A 27,214-nucleotide genomic window follows, 5' to 3' on the forward strand; every position below is an offset into this window, starting at 1 on the left:
AAAAAATATTATTTTATCAATGACCATTTCCATGTAAATTCTACAGGATAAAGATTTTTCTCCGTATTTTTCTCACTGTGTACCTCCAGAAGACTTCTAAATAACAACACCTTGCTTATATTGCTGTCATATAAATTTTGTACAAGCAATATTAACATTACGTAACCGGATCCATTAATTATAATGCAAAAGTAATATTGGATAGAGGTTCATTAAAGCAGAACAACGGAATGCCGGAAGCAACGGTTCTGTTGCCCGACGGATACCACCGGTGGCAGACTGAACCCATTGAATTTAATGGGTTCCGTCGGCTTTCCATTGTGGTGTGCATCATTTTACCGGAGACAATAGCACAGCATGCTATGTTATTGTCTCCGGTAATCTTGGCCGAATCTGAGACGGAGGCCCCTAATGGAGAGTGGTAAACTACTTGGTCAAAGTTATGTGGACATACCATTTCTGTATAATGAAAGGGTCAAGCAATTTTATCCATACCCATTACTAATAAGTGTTTAAAGGAAGGCACCGTTACACTATCTCCATAATAGTAGAATGGATCGTACTAGAGAGCTCGGTGAATTTTAATGAGGGCTAGATTCTGGAGATGGGACATTGATCCATGGATTTATTCTGATTGCCATATTTAAAGTCTGGTATGAATTTTACCCCTAATGAGGAAATTGGCATCCACCTCATGAAGGTTTTTGCCTTCCTCTGGATCAACACAGTAGGATTATAGGTTGGACTTGATGGACCTGTGTCTGTGTCTTCTTTTCAACCTTTTCAACTTTATAACTATGTAATGTGTACCTTGAAGTCTCTAACGTTGTAAGACCACGCTTGTGAATATCATATGCTGGCTTTTATATCATACCTCAACAGAGTGAAGGTTTAATACCTAATGATCAAATGTAAGTTGCAACAATGCAAAGTTTTTTATTGGCTTTCGAGTAGAACATATATAATTTCATCAGCAGCTTCGCTACTCGTAATGTACTTACAACGTATGTGTTCTTCAATACACTAAACCACTGGTGAGTTCTGTGTAATAAAACGGATGTCTCTAAGCTAGCAGGGATGAGCTTAAATACTTATTGTTATAAATGACACCTCCCTGGAGTGCAATGATATTGGCAAGTCATAAAGAAAGTAAACTTTTACTGTATGGAAATCCTGTGTGTTCAAGACTATAAATAATCCTAAAAGGAAATTAAGAACATATTTCCAGGTAGATATTGCACATTTCATCTGTTTTTATCATATAGAATAAATTACAATTGTCAGCAATAAGCACCTACATGGGGAGATGAGTGATGTTATAGTAAAGATATTATGAGCCTATTTTCCCCACTTACACTGGTCCATTGACTAGCCAGTAAAGTGCAAAATTGTATAATTGCAAAATTACAAGTATGTTAATGGCACAAAGCTTTTAAAATAACAAATCATAATTGGTATTTTAGCAATTTGTTGCTAAGGTCGATAATTATTCTAATAAAGTTGAGCCCTGAAATAATAAGACATTGATCTGTAAACTTACTTTATTTTCTTTTCTGTCGCCTGTCAGGTTGAACACAGGCAATGTACCAGTGATAACAAGGCCTAACTCCTGCAAACATAAAGAGTACTCAAGATTACTAAATATCTAAAGAATTGCAGCACACCAATATTCAGTTCTCCTGTACTATCTCAACTTTATTAACCATATTATTCTTCCAGACAGTAAATATTATGTTCATAAAGATTACTAAAATAATTAATCAAGTTAGTTAGTAAAATACCAGATTACAGATATAAATTATGTGCACATTCCTGGAGTTTTTGCAGATTGGCAGAATTTTGGTATAAAACATTTACGACAGAGGGAAGTGTTCTGATGCACATAATAGACTGTGTACAATAACCTTATTAGAGAATAGTGGAATCAGACCGCCCTCCGAACTTAAGAAAAGTTAGAACTTATGCCATGCAATACCTAACACAAGAGTGCCAAGTCATGCGACTCATGTGGTTGGACCTTAGTAAGATTTAAATTGCACAACATTGTTTTCCTCCCTATTGAAGTTAATGTTAATGATGTAGTGTTGTCACATGAACAGTGTGAATTTATATTGATATCTACGGAATCAGTTTCCAGTTTGTTTTTTTGTATAGGCAAATGCAATTTATGGTAGTTGAAGCACAACACATTGCCTTCAGAATCGAATTGTTGATGGACAACTGCTGACTACAAACAAGCAGCAGAAGATGTAATCTAGCTTAGGTCTCATGCACAACAGTATTAAGTATTTATATCACATGAATACCAAAGACGACCGCCGTGCATCTCAACGGAGCATACCATGTTATAAAAATACAGTGATATACACAGACTTTTTTTGCTTTTGAATGCTTTATATAAAATCGAGTATGCCCCTAGAAGCCCTTTTTTAGTGATTCTAAGTGGGAAATCGGTCCAATATTTGGCATCCAACACATAATTTACAGTCTGCAATACGGTATCTGATATGATCCCATTTTTTACCTTATTACATGACAATATGCACATGGGGCATTAATCTATTGAAATTTTTGCTTTTAATTATTTTAATTTTAGATGTATTGGCGCTTTAATATCATAATTAAAGAGATATAGTCACCAAATGCACAATTATGCAGTCTACTGTATTAAAATATAAAAGGAAACAGTTAAAATATGCACTGTAATACTGTAATACAGTAAAATGATAAATGAGTATAAATACAGTGCCTTGTAAAAGTATTCACCTCCTGTTGCTTTTCCTGTTTTGTTGCATTACAACCTAAAATTAAAAAGGGTTTTATATTTGATTTTATGCAATGAACCTGACAAAATAGTCAAATTGCTACAGTGGAATAAAAAAACAACCCAAAAACAACCTTGTTTGAATAAAAAAATAAGTGCAACCGCTAAACGCCAGCCTCTTGAATTCTGTGTATTGAGAGTAACTGGACACCACCCCTTCCTGTATTTCTGTAAGCTTCCTATTTGGACTCACCCTGGATGACCTGCTCCCTGGAGCTCTCATCGGAATGACCACTAAATGGTCAAGAGACTTTTTCTTTTTCTAGACTCCTTAAACCTCCCCATTTTTTTTTTTTTTCCCCTCCCCCTTTTCCTTCTGTTTTATTCCTGTGTGCCATGGAATTCCATGGCTGGAAAAAAATAATAAAAATAATAAGTGCATATGTACTTTCCCCCTTTGCTATGACACCCCTAAACAAGGTCTTATCAGACTAATTAACTTCAGAAGTCACATAATCAGTTGAATAAGATCCTGTGTGTACTCAAAGTGTCACATGACGTCAGTATAAATACACCTGTTCTGAAAGGCCCTGAGTCTGTAACATCACTAAGTAAGCAACATGAAGACCCAGGAGCTCTCCAAACAGGTCAGAGACAAAGCGGTCGATCAGGGTTGTGTTATAAAAAATATCCCAAACATTAAACATCCCATGGAGCCCCATTAAATTAATTATAATATAATGGTAAGAATGTGACACACGTACAAAACTTAACAAGAGAAGGTCATCTACCAAACCTCACACAAGGAGCAAGGAGGATATTAATCAGTGATTCAACAAAGACATTAGCACTAGCGCTGAAGGAGTTCCAGAGAACCTGTAAAGGATCTGCCAGACACAGCTTCTGTGTCGACGCCCGTGGGTAATCAGTCTGCACCTGCTCCTAAGTCTCAGAGAGTGACACGATCTTCTACCAGTCAGGCTGGGAGGCTGAGGATCTGGAGAGCCTCACAGCCTGGCCAGACGGAGCTAGCTCCCGCCCTCTGTCTATTTATACCTGCATTTCCTGCTCCTCCTTTGCCTGTGATTATTTTCTGTTTCCTGGCTCTGCTGCTCCTGCTATGATTATTGACCTTGCTTCATTTTTGACCCTGGCTTTACTGACTACGCTCCTGCTCTGCGATTTGTATCTCGTGCACTCCTGGTTTGACTCGGCTCGTTCACTACTCTTGTTGCTCACTGTGTTGCCGTGGGCAACTGCCCCATTTCCCTTAGCTTCTGTGTACCCTTGTCTGTTTGTCTATCGTGCACTTATTGAGCGTAGGGACCGTCGCCCAGTTGTACGCCGTCGCCTAGGACGGGCCGTTGCAAGTAGGCAGGGACTGAGTGGCGGGTAGATTAGGGCTCACCTGTCTGTCTCCCTTCCCCGTCATTACAGAACCACAGTGGAAATGGAAATATCTGTCTATAGGACCACTATAAGTTGAACACTCCACAGAGTGGGGTTTTATGGAAGAGTGTCCAAAAGAAACCATTGATTAAAAAAATAACATAATAAAGGGTGTTTGAGTTTTCCAAATAGCATGTGGCAGACTCCCCAAACACACGGTAGGTTTTCGTGTCATATACTAAAATGTAACTTTCTGGCCATTATGGGAAACGCTAAGTGTGGCGCAAACTCATTACCCCCCCATCACCCCAAGAACATCATTGCCACTTGGTAGTGGTGGTGGCAGAATCATGCTGTGGGAATGGTTTTCATTGGCAGGGGCGGGAAAGCTGGTCAGGATTAAAGGACAGATCGATGCCAGATCTTTGAGCCAGAAATGGAGGTTAAAGAGGCTCTGTCACCACATTGTAAGTGCCCTATCTCCTACACAAGGAGATAGGCGCTGTAATGTAGGTGACAGTAATGCTTTTTATTTAAAAAAACGATCTTTTTTCACAAAGTTAGGAGCGATTTAAGTTTATGCTAATGAGCTTTCTTAATGCCCAAGTGGGCGTACTTTTACTTTCGACCAAGTGGGCGTTGTACAGAGGAGTGCATGACGCTGACCAATCGGCATCATGCACTCCTCTCCATTAATTTACACTGCACTAGCGATATAGATATATCGGTATGTGCAGCCTCATACACAAGCCCTAACATTACTAGTGTCCTGATAATGAATACACATGAAATCCAGCCTGGACGTCATGTGTACTCAGAATCCTGACACTTCTGAATCTTTTTTTGTGAGATTCCGGCAAGTGAAACCAAATCTCGTTTAGCTCCGTGATCTCGCGAGATTTCGTATCCGTTGCTGGAATCTCACAAAAAAGAGTCAGAAGTGTCAGGATTCTGAGTACACATGACGTCCAGGCTGGATTTCATGTGTATTCATTATCAGGACACTGTAGTAATGTTAGGGTTTGTGTATGAGGCTGCACATAGTGATATAACTATATCGCTAGTGCAGTATAAATGAATGGAGAGGAGTGCATGATGCCGATTGGTCAGCGTCATGCACTCCTCTGTACAACGCCCACTTGGTCGAAAGTAAAAGTACGCCCACTTGGGCATTAAGAAAGCTCATTAGCATAAACTTAAATCGCTCCTAACTTTGTGAAAAAAGATCGGTTTCTTAAATAAAAAGCATTACTGTCACCTACATTACAGCGCCGATCTCCTTATATAGGAGATAGGGCACTTATAATGTGGTGACAGAGTCTCTTTAACGTTCCAGCAGGACAATGAATCAAAATGTACTGCTAAAGCTTTACTTGAATGGTTTGAGGGGAAACATTTAAATGTATTGGAATGGTCTATTCAAAGCACAGAACTCCATTCAATTGGGAGTCTGTGGCAAGGCTTGAAAACTGCTGTACACCAATGAAATCCATCTAACAAAAAGTTGGATTCGTTTTGACTGGAAGAATGGACATAAATCCCAGTGTCTAGATGTGCTGAGCGTATAGAGACATACCCCAAGAGACTTGTATCTGTAATTGCAGCAAAAGGTGGATCCACAAAGTATTTACTATCATGGGGTGAATACTTATGCACATTAGAGTTCTCTGTTTTTTGTCTTAATTGTTGTTTGTGTGACAGTAAAAAATATTTTGCATCTTCAAAGTGGTAGGCATGTTGTGTAAATCAAATTGTACAAACCACCCCAACAATCTATTTTAATTCAAGGTTGTAATGCAACAAAACAGGAAAAACACAGGCTGTGTGTGTGAATAAACCCCAACATTTTTTTATTTTAATTCAAGTTTGTAATTTAGCAAAACATGAAAAACATCAGACGGTGAATACTTTTTCACGACACTGTACATGTCATCAATGAAATAATAGTGTACAGTATTCGTTATTGGTGGAATATCTGGAAAGAACTGGATGTTTATGCAAATTACATTCTATATTTCTACAGGTTTATACATACCATAAAAAGAAATCGGAAGAAAGATTACAAAGACTGCATGTACCTCCATACACTGCTGTGTGCATGGAGCCTCCACATTCATTAACACACACAAACCGTAACAAGAAGTCTAAATATATAAGAATAGTTCTAGATAAGTATATGTATGCCCTTATAGACATTATACAGAATAGTCCTGTCTTTCACTGCACATTCATTTAACCTAATTAATTGTTGTACTACAAATAAAGTCTCAGATGATGTCCTTAAGGTTTCCAGTAAAAGCACAAGACATTAAAAAGGTCTGGCCAATGAACTTTTGGCCAGTCAAGTAAAAAGAGATATAACAAATAATTCACTTATGTAGCTGTTTTCTGTGCTGTATCCTGTCAGATACAACAGAGATGCTGAGAAGCCTTACTGTAATTCTGAAGACATTTAAAGAATTGAGACACACTTGTATGACAGTAAGTTTAGCTAGCATGAAATGAAGAAACAGCTTCTAAATGCTCGGATTTCCTGCAGATGTTTACATTACAAAAGGAGCAACCAAATATGATAAGAGGCAATGCTTTATTGTATCCTATGTCAGAAATTCTGGTAAAATAACACCAGCCAAAGAACAAAATCAGCAGAACATAAATGCAGTAAATTATATAAAGAGAGAAGCTTGTATTGTAATCACAGTTATTATTTTTTATGAACTAGACTTACTATATCAGTTAACCATTGAATTGTATAGCTGAATAATAGTGTAGTATTACCTAATAACAGTGTTTTGGAAATTGGAGCTTTAGTAGTACATTTTAATTTTTAATATTAAAACCTCAAGAGTATAGTTCGAGTAGAGCTTTGTCTACCTTTGAACATCATTTAGAAGTCTATATAACTATAATCTACATAAAAAGTTGAGTGGGCTTGAAAAACAAGTGGTTTGTATATCAAGTGGAGTTACAAAAACCGGATTGACTTACTGTGTTGTGTGTGACAAAGTGGTGGGCCATTGTATGTGATATATGAATTGATTGCTTGCTTGCTAAAAAGTTTGCAAAAGTGACATAATTTAAAACCATTTTTTCTTTGCAGCTTACTTCCTGCTGAGCAGCTGACTAGGGGGAGGGGTTAGCTGGTCCCAGGTGGTATAAATTAGGCCTCAGTACTCTGTAGAGCCTGCTCTCGTGGGCTTGCTAAACAAGTGGTTTGTATATCTAGTGGAGTTACAAAAACCGGAGTTCAAAAGAGGAGTTAAAGCCCCAGTAAGTACTCTTCTATTCTTTTTGCATTAACAACTGTTCGCTGTTTTTTTTTGTAACAGGGATAATGGCCAGCAAGATTGGAGGTTTTCTTCAGTGCACAGTTTGCCATATGTATGCACGACTGGAGCTGGAGTTCCAGGGTGAATATCTCTGTGGCAGATGTGAGCATGTTGGTCACCTGGAAGCTCGCATTAGAGATCTGGAGGAGCAAAATGCAACACTGAGGAGGATAGACAATCTTGAGCTGAGCTTGCTGTTCACGGAGCATGCAGTTAGTGGGTTAGAACTGGAGGGTGAAGACATGGGTGAGCAGGATCAGTTAAGTAGCTGGGTTAATGTAGTTAGGGGCAGTAGAAAGGGGTCAAAGAAAAGGAAGGTCGATCCGGTTTCTGACATTCCAAGCAAAATTGCCAAGTTGGGTGATGATGCGAGGGTGTCAGTCTCAGAAATGGCAGCCCTAGTGGATACTGATCTCCCTAACAGCCCAGCTAGTAGTCGGCAGGATGGTAATGCAGGTAAGCCAAGGCAATTGATAGTCTTAGGGGATTCTATAATCAGGAAGACGGATAGAATAATTTGTCGCGAAGACCACCTCAACCGAATGGTTTGCTGTCTCCCTGGTGCCAGGGTTCGGCATGTGGTGGAACGGGTGGACAAATTGCTGGGAGGGGCTGGTGATGATCCAGCTGTCGTGGTCCATGTCGGTACCAACGACAGAATAAATGGTAGGTGGAGGAGCCTTAAGAATAATTTTAAAGAACTAGGCTACAAGCTGAAGGGAAGGACCTCCAAGGTTGTATTCTCAGGAATACTGCCTGTGCCATGCGCATCACAGGAAAGACAGCGGGAGCTCAGGGAGTTAAATGCATGGCTTAAGTCTTGGTGTAGAGGAGAAGGATTTGGGTTCCTAGAGCACTGGGCTGACTTTTCATTGGGGTACAAACTGTATTCTGCAGATGATTTGCACCTAAATGGAAGGGGGTCCGCTGTGCTGGGGGAGAGAATTCTAGCTGGGGTGGTGGCGTATTTAAACTAGGGCTGAGGAGGGAGGTCAATGTAGAAAAAAAAGGGGTAGCCAGGTTAGAGAGGGGTCAGACTATATTGGTGGGGGGAGAAACAGAATGTGGGGAGAGGACTAGACAACAGGATAAGGAGATCCTTGTGTTACAGAACAGCAGTGTAAATAAAAATGCCCAAATAATGTCAAATCACATTTCTGATAATAAAAGTGAAAAATTGAAAGGCAAGTTAAAGTGTATGTTCACAAATGCCAGAAGTCTAGCAAGCAAAATGGGGGAGCTGGAGGCCTTGGTACTGGAAGAAAATATAGATATAGTTGGTGTTGCTGAAACATGGCTGGACTCTTCACATGACTGGGCTGTAAATCTACAGCGTTTTACACTGTTTCGGAAAGACAGGACAAATAGGAAAGGTGGTGGTGTATGTCTGTATGTGAGAAATGATATGAAGGCAAGTGTGAAAGAGACAATAGTGGGTGAAGATTGTGAGGAGGTTGAAACCTTGTGGGTGGAATTACAAAGGGAGGTAAACACTGGAAAAAATTACTTTTGGTGTAATCTATAGACCCCCCAATATAACTGAGGAGATGGAAGGTCAGCTATATAAACAGATGGAGCGGGCTGCACAGGCGGGTACTGTAGTGATAATGGGAGATTTTAATTTCCGGGATATAAATTGGTGTCATGGTTCGGCTTCAACTGCAAAGGGGAGACATTTCCTCAACCTGTTGCAGGAAAATTTTATGGGCCAGTTTGTGGAAGACCCAACTAGAGGTGAAGCTCTGTTGGATCTGGTAATTTCTAATAATGCAGAGCTTGTTGGGAACGTCAATGTTCGTGAAAACCTCGGTAACAGTGATCACAATATAGTTACATTTTACCTATACTGTAAAAAACAAACAGGCTGGGAGGGCAAAAACATTTAATTTTCAGAAAGCCAATTTCCCCAGGATGAGGGCTGCAATTCAGGACATAGACTGGGAAGAACTAATGTCAAATAATGGGACAAATGATAAATGGGAGATTTTCAAATCTACTTTGGGTTATTATAGTGCAAAATTTATTCCTATAGGTAACAAGTATAAACGACTAAAATTAAATCCCACATGGCTTACACCTTCTGTGAAAGGGGCAATACATGACAAAAAAAGGGCATTTCAAAAATACAAATCTGAGGGTACATCTGCAGCCTTTGTAAAATATAAAGAGCTTAATAAAATCTGTAAAAATGTAATAAAATTGGCAAAAATACAAAATGAAAGGCAGGTGGCCAAGGATAGTAAAACAAATCCCAAAAAATTCTTCAAGTATATAAATGCTAAAAAGCCAAGGTCTGAACATGTAGGACCCCTAGATAGTGGTAATGGGGAGTTGGTCACAGGGGATCAAGAGAAGGCAGAGTTACTAAATGGGTTCTTTAGCTCTGTATATACAACTGAAGAAAGAGCAGCTGATGTAGCCGGTGGCAGTGCTGTTAATATGTCAGTTGATATAATGAATTGGATGAATGTAGATATGGTGCAAGCTAAATTAAATAAAATAAATGTGCACAAGGCCCCGGGACCAGATGGGTTACACCCTAGAATTCTTAAAGAGCTTAGTTCAGTTATTTCTGTCCCCCTTTTCATAATATTCAGAGAATCTCTAGTGACTGGAATAGTGCCAAGGGACTGGCGCAGGGCAAATGTGGTGCCTATTTTCAAAAAGGGTTCTAGGTCTTCGCCGGGTAATAGACCAGTAAGCTTAACATCCATCGTGGGGAAAATGTTTGAGGGGCTATTGAGGGACTATATACAGGATTATGTGACAATAAATAGTATTATAAGTGACAGCCAGCACGGTTTTACTAAAGACAGAAGTTGTCAAACTAACCTAATCTGTTTTTATGAAGAGGTGAGCAGAAGCCTAGACAGAGGGGCCGCTGTAGATTTAGTGTTTTTGGACTTTGCAAAGGCATTTGACACTGTCCCTCATAGACGTCTAATGGGTAAATTAAGGACTATAGGTTTAGAAAATATAGTTTGTAATTGGATTGAGAATTGGCTCAAGGACCGTATCCAGAGAGTTGTGGTCAATGATTCCTACTCTGAATGGTCCCCGGTAATAAGTGGTGTACCACAGGGTTCAGTGCTGGGACCACTATTATTCAACTTATTTATTAATGATATGGAGGATGGAATTAATAGCAGTATTTCTATTTTTGCAGATGACACCAAGCTATGTAATATAGTTCAGTCTATGGGAGATGTTCATGAATTGCAAGCGGATTTAAACAAACTAAGTGTTTGGGCGTCCACTTGGCAGATGAAGTTTAATGTAGATAAATGTAAAGTTATGCATCTGGGTACGAACAACCTGCATGCATCATATGTCCTAGGGGCAGCTACACTGGGGGAGTCACTTGTTGAGAAGGATCTGGGTGTACTTGTAAATCATAAACTAAATAACAGCATGCAGTGTCAATCAGCTGCTTCAAAGGCCAGCAGGATATTGTCGTGTATTAAAGGAGGCATGGACTCGCGGGACAGGGATGTAATATTGCCACTTTACAAAGCATTAGTGAGGCCTCATCTAGAATATGCAGTTCAGTTCTGGGCGCCAGTTCATAGAAAGGATGCCCTGCATTTTGAAAAAATACAAAGAAGAGCAACGAAGCTAATAAGGGGCATGGAGAATCTAAGTTATGAGGAAAGATTAAAAGAATTAAACCTATTTAGCCTTGAAAAAAGACGACTAAGGGGGGACATGATTAATTTATATAAATATATTAATGGCACATACAAAAAATATGGTGAAATCCTGTTCCATGTAAAACCCCCTCAAAAAACAAGGGGGCACTCCCTCCGTCTGGAGAAAAAAAGGTTCAACCTGCAGAGGCGACAAGCCTTCTTTACTGTGAGAACTGTGAATCTATGGAATAGCCTACCGCAGGAGCTGGTCACAGCAGGGACAGTAGATGGCTTTAAAAAAGGGTTAGATAATTTCCTAGAACAAAAAAGTATTAGCTCCTATGTGTAGAAATTTTTTACTTCCCTTTTCCCGTCCCTTGGTTGAACTTGATGGACATGTGTCTTTTTTCAGCCGTACTAACTATGTAACTATGTAACTATGTAACTGTATAAATACATTACATATTTTGTATAAGACAGTATTCCAGAGCTACATTCAAAGTTCTGCTGGTTGTTAATGGAAACAGTCAACAGTCTAGCAGTTTAGCTATATTCCTATTGTGCAGTTATTAAGGCCATAAACATGAGATATTTGTTGCAGATCCAGTCAGATTTCTGCCCTAGCCCAGTATTTAAACACAGTGGCCAAAGCAAAGTGGCATGTTGGCACCCACCCCTTACACCCAGCACATGGGGAATATGGCCCAGTAGCCCTCCCTAGCTACACATCAGTAGCTCTCCCTAGGTCACATTTTTATTACTTTTTTCTTTACTTTTTACTTGTTTTACTGGAAGACCTGCAGCACTGATCGCTGCTATAATACATTACACTACCTAGGTAGTGTAACGTATTATAAACTGTCAGTGTGACGAGGAGTGTCACACTGACAGGAAGCTTATGAGGACCGGCCTCCGGCTGGTTCTCATAGGCTGCTGTGCATGGCAGACCCGGAGGCTGTTGTATGGCCTCCGGTTTTGCCTTATAACAGACTGCAGCACCCGCAATCGGTCCCCGGGAAAGTTTGTTGTAGCAACAAACTTTCCAGTTTGTTGTAGTAACAAACTTTCCAGTTCGTTGCTACAACAAATTTTCCCTGCTATCACATGACCGGGACCTGAACCAATTAGGTCCCGGTCATGTGTCCGGGACTAGAGGCAAGGGATAACAGCGTGATCCGGGTGTCAGCGCTACTCTGAGATACCCGGATTGCGCTTTTAACACCCACCGTGAATTCACGTCGGCGCTGCACAGAGCCCAGCAAGCGCAGACATGAATTTACAGTGGGCGGTCGGGAAGCGGTTAATATAAATATAACATTATTTAACCCGCACGGTGAACGTCATAAAAAAGTTTAAACCGCCAGAATTGCTATATTTTTTTGTCAAATTAGCGGTAAAAAATGTGATAAAAAGTGATCAAAAAGTTGTATGTACCAAATGGTACCAATAAAAAATACAGCTCATCCCGTGAAAAATAAGACCTCACACCACTCAATCGACGAAAAAAAAAAAAGTTATGGCTTGTGGCGGAATGTGACAACACTAGACCATTTTATACAAATAGTTTATACTTTGCAAAAGTAGTAAAAGATAAAAAAAATATATATAGATTTGTGGACGTTTTTACCACACGGGGAAAGCCGTAAAAACTAAACCCAAAATACCATGGAGGAATCACAGTTTTTCCAATACGCCCCCCCCCCCCCCCACAAATATTTTTTTTTCAGTTTCCCAGTACACTATATGGTATTTTAAATGGTTCCAATAAAAACTACAACTCGTGCCACAAAAAATAAGCTTTCACATTGCTCCATTGACATAAAAATAAAAAAGATTTGTAAGGCGGGGAGTGAAAAACAAAAAAGAAAAAACTAAAAATGGCTTGGAGTTTAAGCCCCTATGCACACGAACGTGCTTTTGTGGCCGCCATTCGACGGGAGAATTGCGGCCCCATTAATTTTTATAGGCCCATGAACGCCACTGTGGTTTCCACGGTCCGTGCATGGCCCAGGAGCCTGGACCGCAGAAAGAACGGACATGTCTTATTACGGCCGTGTTCTGCGGTCCAGGCTCATAGAAAATAATGGACGCGACCATGTGCACGGCCCGCGATTTGCGGGCGGCTCGCGGGTGACAATCCGCGGCCGGCCGACCCGAAAATCACGGCCGTGCACATGGCTACGGTCGTGTGCATGAGGCATAAGGGGTAACGTTTTTCTTTCCATGTGTGCAGCGTTGCCATCTAGAAACTGTCGGAAAGCAAAATACCTGATATTGACAAATGCCTTTCTTTTTCTTCTTTATATTATTTATTCTTAACTGGAACATTTTCTGAAAACTTTTATTTATATTTGCAGTTATTCATATTTAATACAGAATATAGTTAATATTATAAATCCAAATACATTGACAGCTCTAGAAAGACCTTGAGTGGATGACAAACTTTCTGTTTGTTATACAGAATTTCACACAGCTAAAGGTAAATTCTGATTGGGTGAATGAGAGCTTCACATTCAGCTTCTCACTCACCCACACAGATCCACTCACTCAGTGGACCTGGATGGGTGAAAGGGTTTGAGTGGGTGTGTCAGGTAACCTAAGTGGATGTATAAGAGTGTCTTAGAGGGGGAGTTAATCAGTGAGTGAGAGCGTCTGAGAGGGGGAGTAAACGAGAAGAGCGTACAAAGAACTGCAGGCCCCTGCATCCTTAGCTAGCTTTACTGTTACAGACCCACAATAAGAAATAAATAGGATTAATGGGAAAGTAAAAATAAATCACAGACATGCAAGAGTAATATCAATTCTAGTCTGAAATTTACAAAACAAAAAAGCAAAAAAAAACAAAGAAAAGATTCCCAAACAATTTTGAAAAAAAGTTTCTATTGAACAGATGCGGAACTATTTGACCAATAGATGTCCCATTCTGTTTGGCATAAAGCAAATAGAGCCTTTCACCATAATAATATAATAACAACAGTACAAGTAGTGTGATAGTGGTTTTCTGGGGAAGCATTGTTCATTTAGGACCTGGACAATTTGTTATTATTGAAAATTCTACATCTGTGCCATAAAAAACTTACAGGATCTCTACAGGTTTGGTTCCTGGGAGTTTTATTTAGCCGTATATATCTAGTATTACATGCCGGACTATCAAATATATGGTCTCTTTTTTAGTGGCTCCCGCTTGGACTTCTACAGGGGGTCTCCAGTAGGGGACCCCTCTATGACACCAATATGCCATAATAGGGCATATACAGTAGACAGGGCTTGTCCATTATAAGGCAACCCTTCTAAGGAGAATGTATTCATTGGACCACACGTAAAAACAGCCTGTGCGCTTATTATGTGCAGAATTTATGATTGCCGTTTTTTATTAAAAAATCATTAGGGGGGAAAAAAACTTCTGCAATATTTAAAAGTTCATAAATGACTATCACCAAAAGGGCTGCTCATACATCTACCATGAGATTTTGTGTATAAAATATTTAGTTGCTATTCTGTAAGATTTAGAAAATCAAGATTTTCTTTCTAATGTTTCTGTTTTTTCTATAAAATTTGGATGAATTTTTTTATAATGTTAAGTTTACATATTTGAAAGTATTATAAAATGTACACTTTTATTGACAGTGGCTACAAGATGTACAAGTACAAGATTTTATTGGAATTAAACCAAATTGAAAAGCAGATACTCAAATAATAAAAAAAACAACCGACAGAGAACCCAGCATTTATGCATGCTGACAAGGACTTAAATAATAATACAATGGTCAATAGAGCAATGTGCAATATGTCAGGAGTCTAGAGGTCTGGAATCAGTCTGTTGTGACAAAGAAGCGTGAAGGATGTCAAGGATATCTGTATTTCATAGTTGGTCATAAACAATTGTGTGAGATTTAGTGCTTGTTCTAATGTATTGAAGATTATAATCAGTTTGAGTTTCCTTTCTTTATCAGTAGAGTCTGAAAATAGCTCCTTAAAAATGAAGAAAAATGTCTATAATGTGCCACTTACATAATTTACCAGATCCCTGCTCTGTGCTGAAGAAGTTGAAACAGATCTGTCTACAGATGTTGGTCTTTGGTTAGCTAACACGTCACATTAATCCTCACAGAGCACAAAAGTGGAGGAGGTTTATTACGATTGGTGTTTTATATGCCGGTCTTAATTGTTATGGCAGGAAGGAGGTGAAGCGAACAAGTGAGCCCTAATCTACACACCGCCCTGTCCCTGCCTACTTGCAACGACCCGCCCTAGGCGACGGGGTACAACTTGGCGGCGGTCCCTACGCTGACTAAGTGCAAGGGGATACAAACAGGGAACAAGCAAGGGAAGGGGCAGTAGCCCACGGAACACCGCGAGGAAACGGAGTGGTGAACGAGCCAGTCAGGATCAGGATGTAGTGGAGTATACAAACGCAGAGCAAGGAGCAGGAAGCAAGCCAGGGGCAGAGCGAAGCAGGATAAGCGGGAACTGAAGCAAGGCAGAAGCACGGCAGAAGCAGGCTGGAGCAAGGCAGCAGTGGGGCCAGGAATCCAAGAAGAATAACAAGCAATGAGGAAGAGGAAACGACAGGTATAAATGGACAGGGGGCGGAGCTAACTCCGACTGACCAGGCCGCGATAGGCTCTCCCACTCCTGAGCCTGCCACCCTGATTGGTGGGAGCCGGTGTCAGTCTAAGAGGTCTGGCCTCAGGTGTCGACTGATTAATCCTGGGAGTATCCACAGACGTAGTGCCTGGCAGATCCTTTACATTAATATTAAGAGTGCTGGAGTAAGAAGCGCCTAGTTAATAACTTAGGTGCATCTCTGGCTGTCCATGCGCCAGAAAGGGAAATCTAAGCCAGCTAGTGTAGATTTCTGCTATAATGTATGCCAGTTTCTGGCGTACATGGTAGTAAATGTCAGGCTGTGGATGTCCCTACCCCTTTAGCTAAGCCCCGCCCATTTGTTTTAATTTTTTTAGGCGGGTGCCAGAAGAACAAAGTCTAAATATATTTTCATGAAAAAATATAGTTTTTGCACAAATTGCTACTTTTCTATGCCGAAAACTGCCGTAGATAGTTCAACCCCCCCCCCCCCCCCCCACATTGACTTACAGTTTAGCTATGTAGGTAAATTGCACCTTTTGTTTAAGAGCTATTTGTATAAACCATGTTTTCCTGATACAGTAGGACAGAAGTAATGGATCACAGCCATTGTCCTGAAAATCTTAGCATTCCATCTTCTGTCCTGCCAGGTCCTAGGGAGAAACAGCTACAGCACAAAAAAAACTAGTAATGTTTCATCATAGACATTACTAGCTTTACCAGGTGTTGTTAGCCGAGGTCAGTACACTCCCATTATACTAAGTGTTCATGGTCGACTGTTTCTGTAACTTCCATAGGAATCAACGGAGGGAGCTGCGCACATGCACAACCACCTCTCCATTGATTCACTGCCTGAATGCGCAAACCTCCTCACCAGGTGGGACAGGGTCTCAGGTGACACCCGGTCTCGAGATAGGTGCAGGTCCTAGAGTTGGGACCCGCGTCTATCGGACATTTAATGCATATCCCATTGATATGCCATATAAATCTCTTAGTTGGGAATAACCCTTTAAGTTACAGACTATGACACATGTCTATACAGTTTACATATGTGCTAGTGTTAATCCATATTGTATGCTTTATATATGTCAAATTTATTATTTCTCTACATTTCTTTAGTTCATTTTGTTCTTACCAAAGCATCCAAATAAACATTTGTCCACTGTACTTGTTTTGCCTTTTCTCTAGCTAATACCATTGGTCTTCCAAGGACATCTAAATATTCCTGTCAAAAAGAGAAATGGTTTTAATGAGAGAGCTCTGATTTAACTTAAGCAAAGAAAGCAGTTCTGCTGTAACATCAGACGTAAATGTTATTTGTCGAACATGTGCATGGAATATTCTAATTTGCATCATTATGCATTAAATCTTTATACACCCTTAACCACTCAGATCTCTAATGCAATGCTCTCTGCTGTTCTGCATTCGGAAAGAGGGGTTTTTCTACAGAAATTTACTATACAGTGTTTGGAATAAATACTGCACTTCCTAGAACGTGCATCAGCAATGTTGTATGTGGGCACTAAGCAAGCAGGAGATGCTGGGAAGTTTTCAACTTCAAAAAATCACACATTTTTTTATTTTTTTTACGTACACTACAAAAATACTTCTAGGCCACCTGTGCATGAAAAGTATGTGAGCCCTTACCCTCCTGGCAAAATCAAGGGGACCAATATAGATCTACTCTCTTATGACGCTTTTTGCATATGTTTGGCCGATATACATCTGGATACCGCAGCCCAACTGTATTAAAAAGTACAATTTAATACAACTTTATACAAATTGAAACGTAACTCGAATGGCATACAATTGAACACATTTGGGCAATACATTCGGCCGACCATTTTTAACCTCTACCATGTATATATAATATATTTCTCTGTAGGACTATGGTGGCACTTGTAGTTTCAAACTTCACACATTATATTAATGTTAATTGTTAAACCTTACTATTTACAATGTATGATATTATATTAATTATGTAATGAATGTGTGAACCCTCAGAAGATTGAAGACCCACTTAGCCTTTGCCATTGCATGTATATTTATTTCTTTGTTACTGTATTTCGTAACTTGGAGGGAAGAGGGGAGCGCACATGCATACATTGCGGCACTTGTGGGTTCACATACATTACATAATTTATATTAATATCATACAAAGTAACTAGTAAGGATCAATATTATTAATGTAATGTTTGTAATGTTTGAACCCACAAGTGCCACAATAATCATACAGAGAAATATATTATATAACATGACAGAGATGCGGAGCAAAACTTCCAGCACCTCTCTTGAACTTTTACACTCAGTCTGCCTGTCCTGATCAATTTGTGACTAACAAGTCACAGTGCCACTGCTGCTGCCTTCCCTCAAGAAGATTGCTGTAGTACTCCCTCCATCCAGCCTGAGCGCTGCTGCCATCGGGTCGCACTAGCTCCTCCTTCCTTGAACATCCTGACTAGCGCAGGAGACTGGACATTGTGTGCCGCCCGGGTTACCCTGATCTCGCGGGTAACTCCTCCTCCCCTAGCTCGATGTCCTGACGCTGACTAGCACATGCAGGACATTGTGTTATGTGTTTGCGGAGCTGCTCAGGCTGAACATATGGTATGTCCAATCCTGCTTTGTGTGGTATATCACCATGACTAAAAAGGCTTTTAGAAAAATAACAATTAGGAAAATAAAGTAGTCCAATCAGTAAGAATTTGTATATTACATTGAAATATGTATTTCTGACAGGTAATGGATATGTTTATGAAGAGCTGAAATCTACTGGGCCTTGGTACTAAATATTATTCTTGGGTCTACTACCAGAAAACAATGTGATCAGTGATGACAAAAAACAACGTAATATGGCATATTTATATTATTGTGAAATTAACACAATGGTTCATTGTTTCTGATCACTACCCATTTAAACTGCTTACATTGAAGAGAACCTGTAGGACTCTCCAAGCTTACGTCCCGGTAGCAATTGCAACCTCTCTACCCATTATTTCTACACTTTTGGTTTTTATAGGCTGTATTTACGTATTAGGTTGGACACTGTTATTCCAATCCTTTCCTCAGCCACAGTCATTGTAACATCTTCATGCATGGCAGCTACTAATAAATTAATGTTTATCATTAAAGAAACAGTAAGTGTATTATCAGAAAATATCACATGAGTAGTTCTATTAAAATGTTGAATAAACTTGTGAAGTCTTCCTAGTGTCAAAGTGTTTATGTTACTGCAGCTGCTCACAATTAATGTACTAAGCAGAACTTTAGGTCAGACTGGGCAGCTGTGTTTAAAATTTATGAAAACATTACTTACACTCTAATAGGCTATTATATTGGACACACATGTGCACCTATCATTGCATGTTACAAACACTACCTCCATCCTGCTATTAAGAAACACTGAAAATCCAAGGCTACTAACTGTATGTCTGAATGTGTGTGTATATGTTGAATATGCACTTTATAGACCGTAATTTAACGCGCATGTAGAATTTAATGCACATATAGTCTTCACTTCATCATATAATATTTCTTAGAACCTTTTTTACATTAAAAAAAAATTCACCCAACTGATGGGTGTCCTACTCTATTTACACGACAAAAAAAAACCCCATATAAATTTAAAGTAAGTTCTGTAACACAACAATTACCATCTTCCTATTAGATAGAATACTTTAAAGATGGAATACAAAGCAATTGGTGTTTTCTATGTCTCTTACAATAACATATATACAAGCACACAAATTAAAATAAGGAAAAAGTAACATACTAACCTGTGTGTTAATTCGAATTGCTCCAATGGATGGTATTTCATAGTAGTAACCTGGAATATGCAAATGGTCCAATGAAATCGTATCGTGCATGTTATTACTTCATACATATATTTTAATCAATCTATATCTCAATTAATTAATCTCTCTCAATTTATCTATCTCTCAATTTATCTATCCCTCAATCTATCTTTCTCTCAATCTATCTATCTATCTATCTATCTATCTATCTATCTATCTATCTATCTATCTATCTATCTATCTATCTATCTATCTATCTATCTATCTATCCATCCATCTATCTATCTATCCATCCGTCTATCTATCCATCTGTCTATCTATCCATCTGTCTATCTATCTATCTATCCATCTATAAAATAGGTAGAAAACAGCAGCACGTCATCAAAAATAGGGTGCTATGCAAACTTGATCTTGATAAAGGGTGTAAAGATTAGTGGATTGTGGACCCACTGTGCTACCAAACCAGTTTGGCTTTGGGCCACTTCTAAAGGTGTTGTGTAAGTAACAACCCCGGTATTCACGCTTTAACCCCCCATACAGGGATCTGGACTTTGCTGCGGGGAGACTACCAGGTCGCTACCTCTTGAAATGGTCTCCGTGTTGCTAGCAGTTTGCCTAGCAGGCCAAGACACACTGCTGTAAAGCACCAGGGATTAGGCAAGAGAGCGGTCAGAAAACAGGCTACGTTCTGGGCTAGCTAAGTACTTGAACAGTTAGGAACAAGCAGAAGGTCACAGGAGGCAGATCCGGTGCAGTAGTCAGAACGGGTTGAGGCAGATACAGGAATCAGGCAGGACAAAATCCGTAGGTAGGAACAAAGTCAGGAATAGAGGCCCTTTTACACTGGGTGATTAGAAGGAAGACAAGCGTTCCTAGAACGCTCGTACGCGATAATTGCCCCGTGTAAACAGGGCAGCGACAAGCAGATGAACAAGCAAACGCTCGAAAAAGTAAAATATTATCGTTGTCAGCAGCACATATCCCTGTGTAAACAGGGAGACGCACTGCCGACATGATAATAATGTATGGGGACGAGCGATCGGTGTAACGACCGCTTGTCCCCATACAAAGAACCGTGTGAGAGGAGCAAACAAGCGCCGATCAACAATGACTCGTCGATCGGCGCTCACTGCACCCGCCGAATATCGGCAGGTGTAAAGATCATATCAGCAACACCTTAGGCAGGAACTAGCAAGCTAGGTACTTTCACTCAGGTGCTGGGCTGCAAGCTGAGCAACCTTATATAGAAAGGGGCTAGTTGAGATTTACGGATACTTTACTGTTGCAGGTGCCGGCTCTTTAATAGAAAGCAAGAGCCCGTGCACGTACCCTACAGGCTGCCACAGCAGAGGAGGAGGAAGAGGAGCATGCATGAAATGAGCGTGGCAGAGCAGGACAGCAGCGGGAGCCAACATTGTAAGTCAGCGGCTTAGATCGCTGGGAGGATAGGGACACTGACGGCCCCAGGCGGCCAGTGTTACAAAGGGTACACGAGGTAATTAAAAAATTAAGAAATCGCAGCACTCCATCTATTTATCTATCTATCTATCTATCTATCTATCTATCTATCAACACAATAAGAGATAGCCCCTTAAAGAGTTTCTGTCGCTAAAAAAGCAATTTCTCTTTGTTTTTTAACTCAAATTTTTGAAATTATATTACAAAATATGAGTTGTTGTTTTTTTTCCAAATCCTTCCTCCCGTGTCCATTACTCTTAGAATAGATAATTCTGCAGCTTTGTCTACATGCTGATTTTTGAAGGGCCTGTCATAATGTACTCAAATTCAGTGCAAGAAAAGTGGTATAATAGGTCAGAATTTTTTTCAAATAAAATATATGTATGGGTAGGATTTTCCAACAGGGGACTTATTTTCTTCTTTATTTATTTTACCAATAACAACTAAATGGTGTATTACATTTGATATTGATATTTTATTTTTTCAAATAATTTATGTCAGATATTTGTGTACTACGGATGGCATCACCATTGGAACACCCCTGCATAGACTTTTCATGCATATGTTATCTAATTGATCCATATCGTTTTATGTGGTTGTGATTAACTAATCGATTTAGTAAATTGAAGGTTTAGGTTACTTTATTGAGTCACTAAAATAACAGATTGTATAATATAGCCATCACGTTTGAGTTTAACTGTAAACAATTTGAACGAATAAAATTTATAGGCCACAAAACTGTAACATACAAAAATTGGTTATTTTATTAGACTGTGATGAACTTGTATTAATGTTACAGATAATTTTGTTATGTTTATAGTGATCAAGTTATTCACATTCCAGTAACCAATATTTGTGAAATGGTAAAGTGAGACATATTTATGTTATTCCATATTACTTTCCCGCTGGCTTTCAAAAAATGATACAGCAAAAAACTCTAAATAATTATAACTTATTACATTATCACAGTATCACAACAAATATCCAACAATTACCTGAAATTTAATAAAAGCTAATTATTAAAAATATATCATTGATCTTATCTACAGCATTTGAGACTAGCTTATCTTACTTTACCAGCTAACAGCTTTATCAGTTAAGTTTTAACCCACTTGGGTAATATAATGTGGGTAATATCTAAATCTATCTATAGTATAAAGTGTTCACATTACATACAGTCTGGAATGAATACGCAATATAAGCATATGTCCCACAAACAGAACATTGACAAACAAAAGTTTATCAATGTAAACTTATATAATGCATGTAAGTTTACTTTGTGAGATAAAATGACAGTAATCCATTCATTACTGTTTTTAGTGTATACAGTCTGTAAAGCTTGCATTTATTTTATGCTAGCTATTAACCCCTAAAGACCACCCATATGCCTTTTCACTGTGAAATTAGGGGACTAATGCAACAGAGCTGCCTTTTCATGGTGCTGTGTCATAAGCCCAGCACGGGAGATTAGACCTAAAGACAGTCAGGTTCCTGCTCTATCAGGCGGGATCAAAGTTAGCCCTCAGATGCCCTGGTCAAAAACGACTGCGGCATCTAAGTGGTTTCAGAGGGCAGGGTGCCAATGGTGTCGATGGTTTTCAAGTAGCCAGGGGGCATTTAGCCCTCAGGTTTGCCTTCAGTGTGTGCCCATTAGGCCATGCCTGACAGAATTCCTGTCAGTTTTTCACTAGCAGGCATAATACACTGCACAACTGAAGTATTGCAGTATATTAAAATGATTGCAAAGTAAAGTCCAATAGTGGGACTAAAAAAAGGTAAAAAAATAGCTTAATAAAGCTACTAATAAATAAATGAAAAATTGCTAATAAAAAAAAGTAATTAAGAACCCACATTTTCCCCTGACAAAATGCTTTAATATGAAAAAGATTAAAAAATAAAAAAATACACATAATTGGTATCGCCACATTCATAACGTGCTGAACAACATAAAAGATAAAATAAAAACAATGCCAGTAATGCTGTTTTCTGTTCATCATGCCTTACAAAAAATGTAACAAAATGTGATCAAAAAGCTTTATAGTACCAATAAAAACTACAAACTGTCCCACAAAAAATAAGCCTTCAAACAGCTATGCATGTGGAAAAATAAAAAAGTAGGAAACCCTAAAAAAAGCTACATAAAACTTTTCGCCATAATTGTAATGACCCGCAGAATTAAGTTATTATGTTATTTATACCACATTGTAAACTGCGTAAATTTAATATGCAAAAAAGAATGGAAAAAATTATATGTATTTCCATTACCCCCCAAAAAAAGTTAATAAAAGTTCATCAATAAACTATATGTACCCCAATGTCTACAGAAAAATAAAAAAGTTATGGCTTTTCGAATGCGATGATCAAAAAGGTGAAAAAAATCATTCCCTCATGAAGGCCCAAAATAGGGTCAAAAAGTATAACATTGTTTTGTATCTCTTATCCCAAAGGACTTCTGATAACATAAAATCTACCATCTATTTTAAGAAGATGAAGATAAACTAAAACCCAAAAATATAATAAAAAAAAAAGATATATAGCCACTATGAACTGGAGTCACTATAGTAGTATATTCACTGAAAGAAAAAAGTATAGGTCAAGCTTTTAGCTTCTGAACGCAGGAGCAGGTTGACAATTATAATTTACTCTGGACAGAAAGATAATTGTCTCTTACCATTTCTCTCTCAGATGAGTAAAACCAGACTTGTGCCAATAGAACTCAACCGTAATGGTAAATATTCTTTCCCATTTGTGCTTGACATTTCATCTCAAATAGTGTATATTATTTTGTAGTTGTACGTATCAACTACCTAATATTGTGTTTAAACTTGAAAAAAATAAGCAAAATATGTTACTAATTAAAATATAAACCCTACTTTAAAATAGTGCTAGTCTTTGTTTCTTACATGTTTACTGGAAGGCTTTTCCCAATTTTAAACACACCAATTTCACATATATAACTCCCCTACCCTCAAATCCTCTCCTGGGCCATCCCAGATTAACAGATGGCTCACGGCTATTGAGCTGCAAAGTATTTATTTTATTCCACCGTATATTCATATATTGTTAGTTGTGGGTTTGGAGAGCACATGCCATGATAATGCAGCTCCCCCTATCAAAATAGGTAAAACATATGATTAGTGAATATATTGTAATTGTAAAGCGATGCAGAATATTTTGGCACTATATAAAGATTATTATATATCATATGCAAATTGTCTTCTGAGTACCACATTGTGGTGTAGTGTTTAACGCCGGCGGAGGGTGCCGCTCCTGCTGGCGGTACCCGTCGCCAGATCTCATATCTCCCCTGGCGGCCTGCCTCTCTACCAGGCTGCCTCTCTACCATGCCGCAGGACTATTTAAGGCACCTACCCTACCCTGGTGCCTGAGCAACATTGGAACTATCTAGATTGTATTCTGCGAAGGTTCCTGTATGCATCTGATTTCAGTCTGCTATTGCCATCTGTTGTCAGCCTGTATCCAGTTATCTGCTACGGACCTGTATCCGGTCCTCTACTGCTATCTGTTGTCAGCATGTATCCAGTTATACCCTACCAGCCTGTATCCAGTCTGAATTTGCTGTCTGTTTTCAGCCAATATCCAGTAATCCGCTGTCTGCCAGCGGGACAGTTCCCGATTCTGGGCGGTGTCCCGCTGTTCCAGGCAGACGGTGATATGTCCCGGTGTCAACTGTATCTGCATCCTCAGGGGAAGCCTTTGACGTCACTGTCCATATATGGCCAGTGATGTCGGGCTTTCAACTATGGAGTCCCCGGCAAGAGCAATTCAAGCTCTCTGACCGGGGACTCCTGTCTTGAGAAAGTTTTGACATCAATGTCCATATATGGATAGTGACATCGGGGGCTCCTCCTGGGGCGGATTCCGGCATCTCAAAGCCCCTAACATCACTGTCCATATGTGGATACTGACGTCAGGGGCTCCTCCTGCACAGGAATCCATGGCCATAGCGTGACCGATGCTCTGGCTGGGTATTCCGCTCCTAGAGGGAGCCCCAATGGCGCTGTCTACAGGGGGTAGCGTTATGTACAGGGGGTGGCTCTATTTGGGCAATATGGCACTATATGGGCGCTATCTACAGGGGACACTGTGGCGCTATCAACATGGGAACTGGGTGTGGCACTATCTACATGATAACTCTGGCACTATGTGGGCACTGGCACTTTATAAGTGGGCACTGGCATTACGGGCAGCTAAGGGGGAATTATACAGTATGGAGGCAGCCAAGGCGGCATTATACTGTATGGGGCAGCTATGGGGGCATTATACAGTATGGGGACAGTTATAGGGGCATTATACTGTATGGGGGCCTCTGTGTGGGCATTATACTGTATGGGGCAGCTATGGGGCATTATACTGTATGGGGCAGCTATGGGGGCATTATACTGTATGGGGCAGCTATGGGGGCATTACACTGTATGGGACATCTATGGGCATTATGTTGTATGGGGGCAACTCTGGGGATTTATACTGTATGGGGTCATCTGTGTGGACATTATACTGTATGGGGGCATCTGCATTGGCTTTATACTGTATGGAGGCATCTATGGGGACATTATACTGTATGGGGCAGCTAAGGGGCATCATACTATGTGGGGCAGCTATTTGGCATTAAACTGTGTGGGAGGCACTATGGAGTGTTATACTGTGTGTGGGCAGCTATAGGGGCCTTATTCTGTGTGTGGGTTCTATGGGGGCATTATACTGTGGGGAGGCACTATGGGAGCATGATACAGTCTGGGCTGAACCGGGTGTGTATGGGCGGGGATTGGGCGGGGTTAGAGGTGTGGCTTAAAAGGGGGAAAATGCTGTATTGGTTGTCCATCTTTACGATACTTGAAAGTTGGGAGGTATCTCCAAACAACTCAGCACATGCTTTTTGTCCTTAGTAAGTCTATGCAGTTAAATCAGATCTTCAGCATCAAGAGTTACATACTGAAAGGACGTTTCGAATTTCATTATCTCTATTAAACAGGCTATAATTGATTCATTTATGTTAAAACATTTGAGTACATAGGTAAATTTAACAAATAAATAATAGAGGTCATTCCAGTTTGTAGGGGCTGCTCTAATCTTAACAATCCCTTTAAAGGATTTGTCTATCCTAGACAACACCCATTAAATGTAACTGTTCTGCTGATCATGGGGGTGCCCAAAAGGTACAACACTTCAAAAGAAATTAGGAATTACACAGAGCCCACTATAATAATAGCCTGCCCATCTAGTGCATGGACGAGACGGGTCCTCCATATCCTCTATTATTATTATCATTACCCTAACAGGGCATATGAATGGGGGTTGTGCTTTTTATGAATGAGGATAAACTTAATATACACATTTAGCAAATGGCCATCACAAAATAATAAGCCTTTATCCAGATACAAACGTGATTGCATATAGTTAGTGCAGTTTATTATTATGTACTGCTCCTAGCCATGTTATTTTGTAGTTTTCAGTATAGAATAAATGCGAACTTGTGCAACACTAAACATTTAAAAAAAGCCAACACCGCTCACCTGGTTGGTGATCATCATTATATACGGTAGTCATTTTTCCCTTTTCCTGGGGCTAAACAACAGTGGGGGAACTTTGCCCCTTAACATCTATGGTGCATAAATATTATAAGATTCAGCACGAGTACTGTAGGGAGCGTTTGGGGAATATGGACATTCCTGGTGTAACTGATGGCATTTAAGACTGCAGTAACAAAAAATCTAATTATGAGGCAGCACTCCGATTGTATTGAAAAAGCAAAGGATCCATTTATTCACCAAATGCAATGTTTTAGCCCTACTCCATGGGGCCTTTTTTAAGACTGCAGTAGATAAAAATTTAAGATACAATTATGGGTCTTATTTTAGTGGTAAATATTAGATAAAATCTGCATACTCCACAGGTGGGAGTTAAAATGGGTGAACATAAAATTCTCATTTAAATGTGTTTCGTTATCACTTACAAAAACACATTAACCGCAAAATAAGACAGACATTTTCCATGTACTATACCTTTGTTTTCACAAGCCATCCACTGTATGGGTCCCTTATCATAATTATGCTGGCCGACAGAAAAGGTAAATACACGAACCTAAAAAAAAAAGCAGTAGATACCTAAGTTATCATAAAGGCATTACAAGAATTCAAGTTCTATAGTGCTTTTATTCTAAGAACATCTTATACAATATATTGTACCACAATTTAAAATGTTTACAATTGCCAAATAAAAGCCACCTTTCCACTCATTTTCTGC

At 39.5% G+C, this 27,214-nt stretch overlaps 1 protein-coding gene across 5 annotated transcripts in view; it reads right to left on the minus strand.

Annotated features, from left to right (window-relative positions):
- CACNA2D1 (calcium voltage-gated channel auxiliary subunit alpha2delta 1) overlaps positions 1–27,214 on the minus strand; it is a 737,376-nt gene that overhangs the window by 102,330 nt on the left and 607,832 nt on the right. For all 5 annotated transcript variants that reach the window (XM_075857358.1, XM_075857356.1, XM_075857359.1 and 2 more), the window contains 4 exons: positions 26,974–27,052; positions 19,475–19,524; positions 16,834–16,923; positions 1,541–1,609 (listed from right to left, as the gene is read on the minus strand). In XM_075857358.1, coding sequence (XP_075713473.1) covers positions 1,541–1,609; positions 16,834–16,923; positions 19,475–19,524; positions 26,974–27,052 — 288 coding nt within the window. The remainder of the gene's footprint in view (positions 1–1,540; positions 1,610–16,833; positions 16,924–19,474; positions 19,525–26,973; positions 27,053–27,214) is intronic.

The sequence above is a fragment of the Rhinoderma darwinii genome, chromosome 3, assembly GCF_050947455.1.
Source record: "Rhinoderma darwinii isolate aRhiDar2 chromosome 3, aRhiDar2.hap1, whole genome shotgun sequence".
In the NCBI taxonomy this organism is placed as follows: Eukaryota; Metazoa; Chordata; class Amphibia; order Anura; family Rhinodermatidae; genus Rhinoderma; species Rhinoderma darwinii.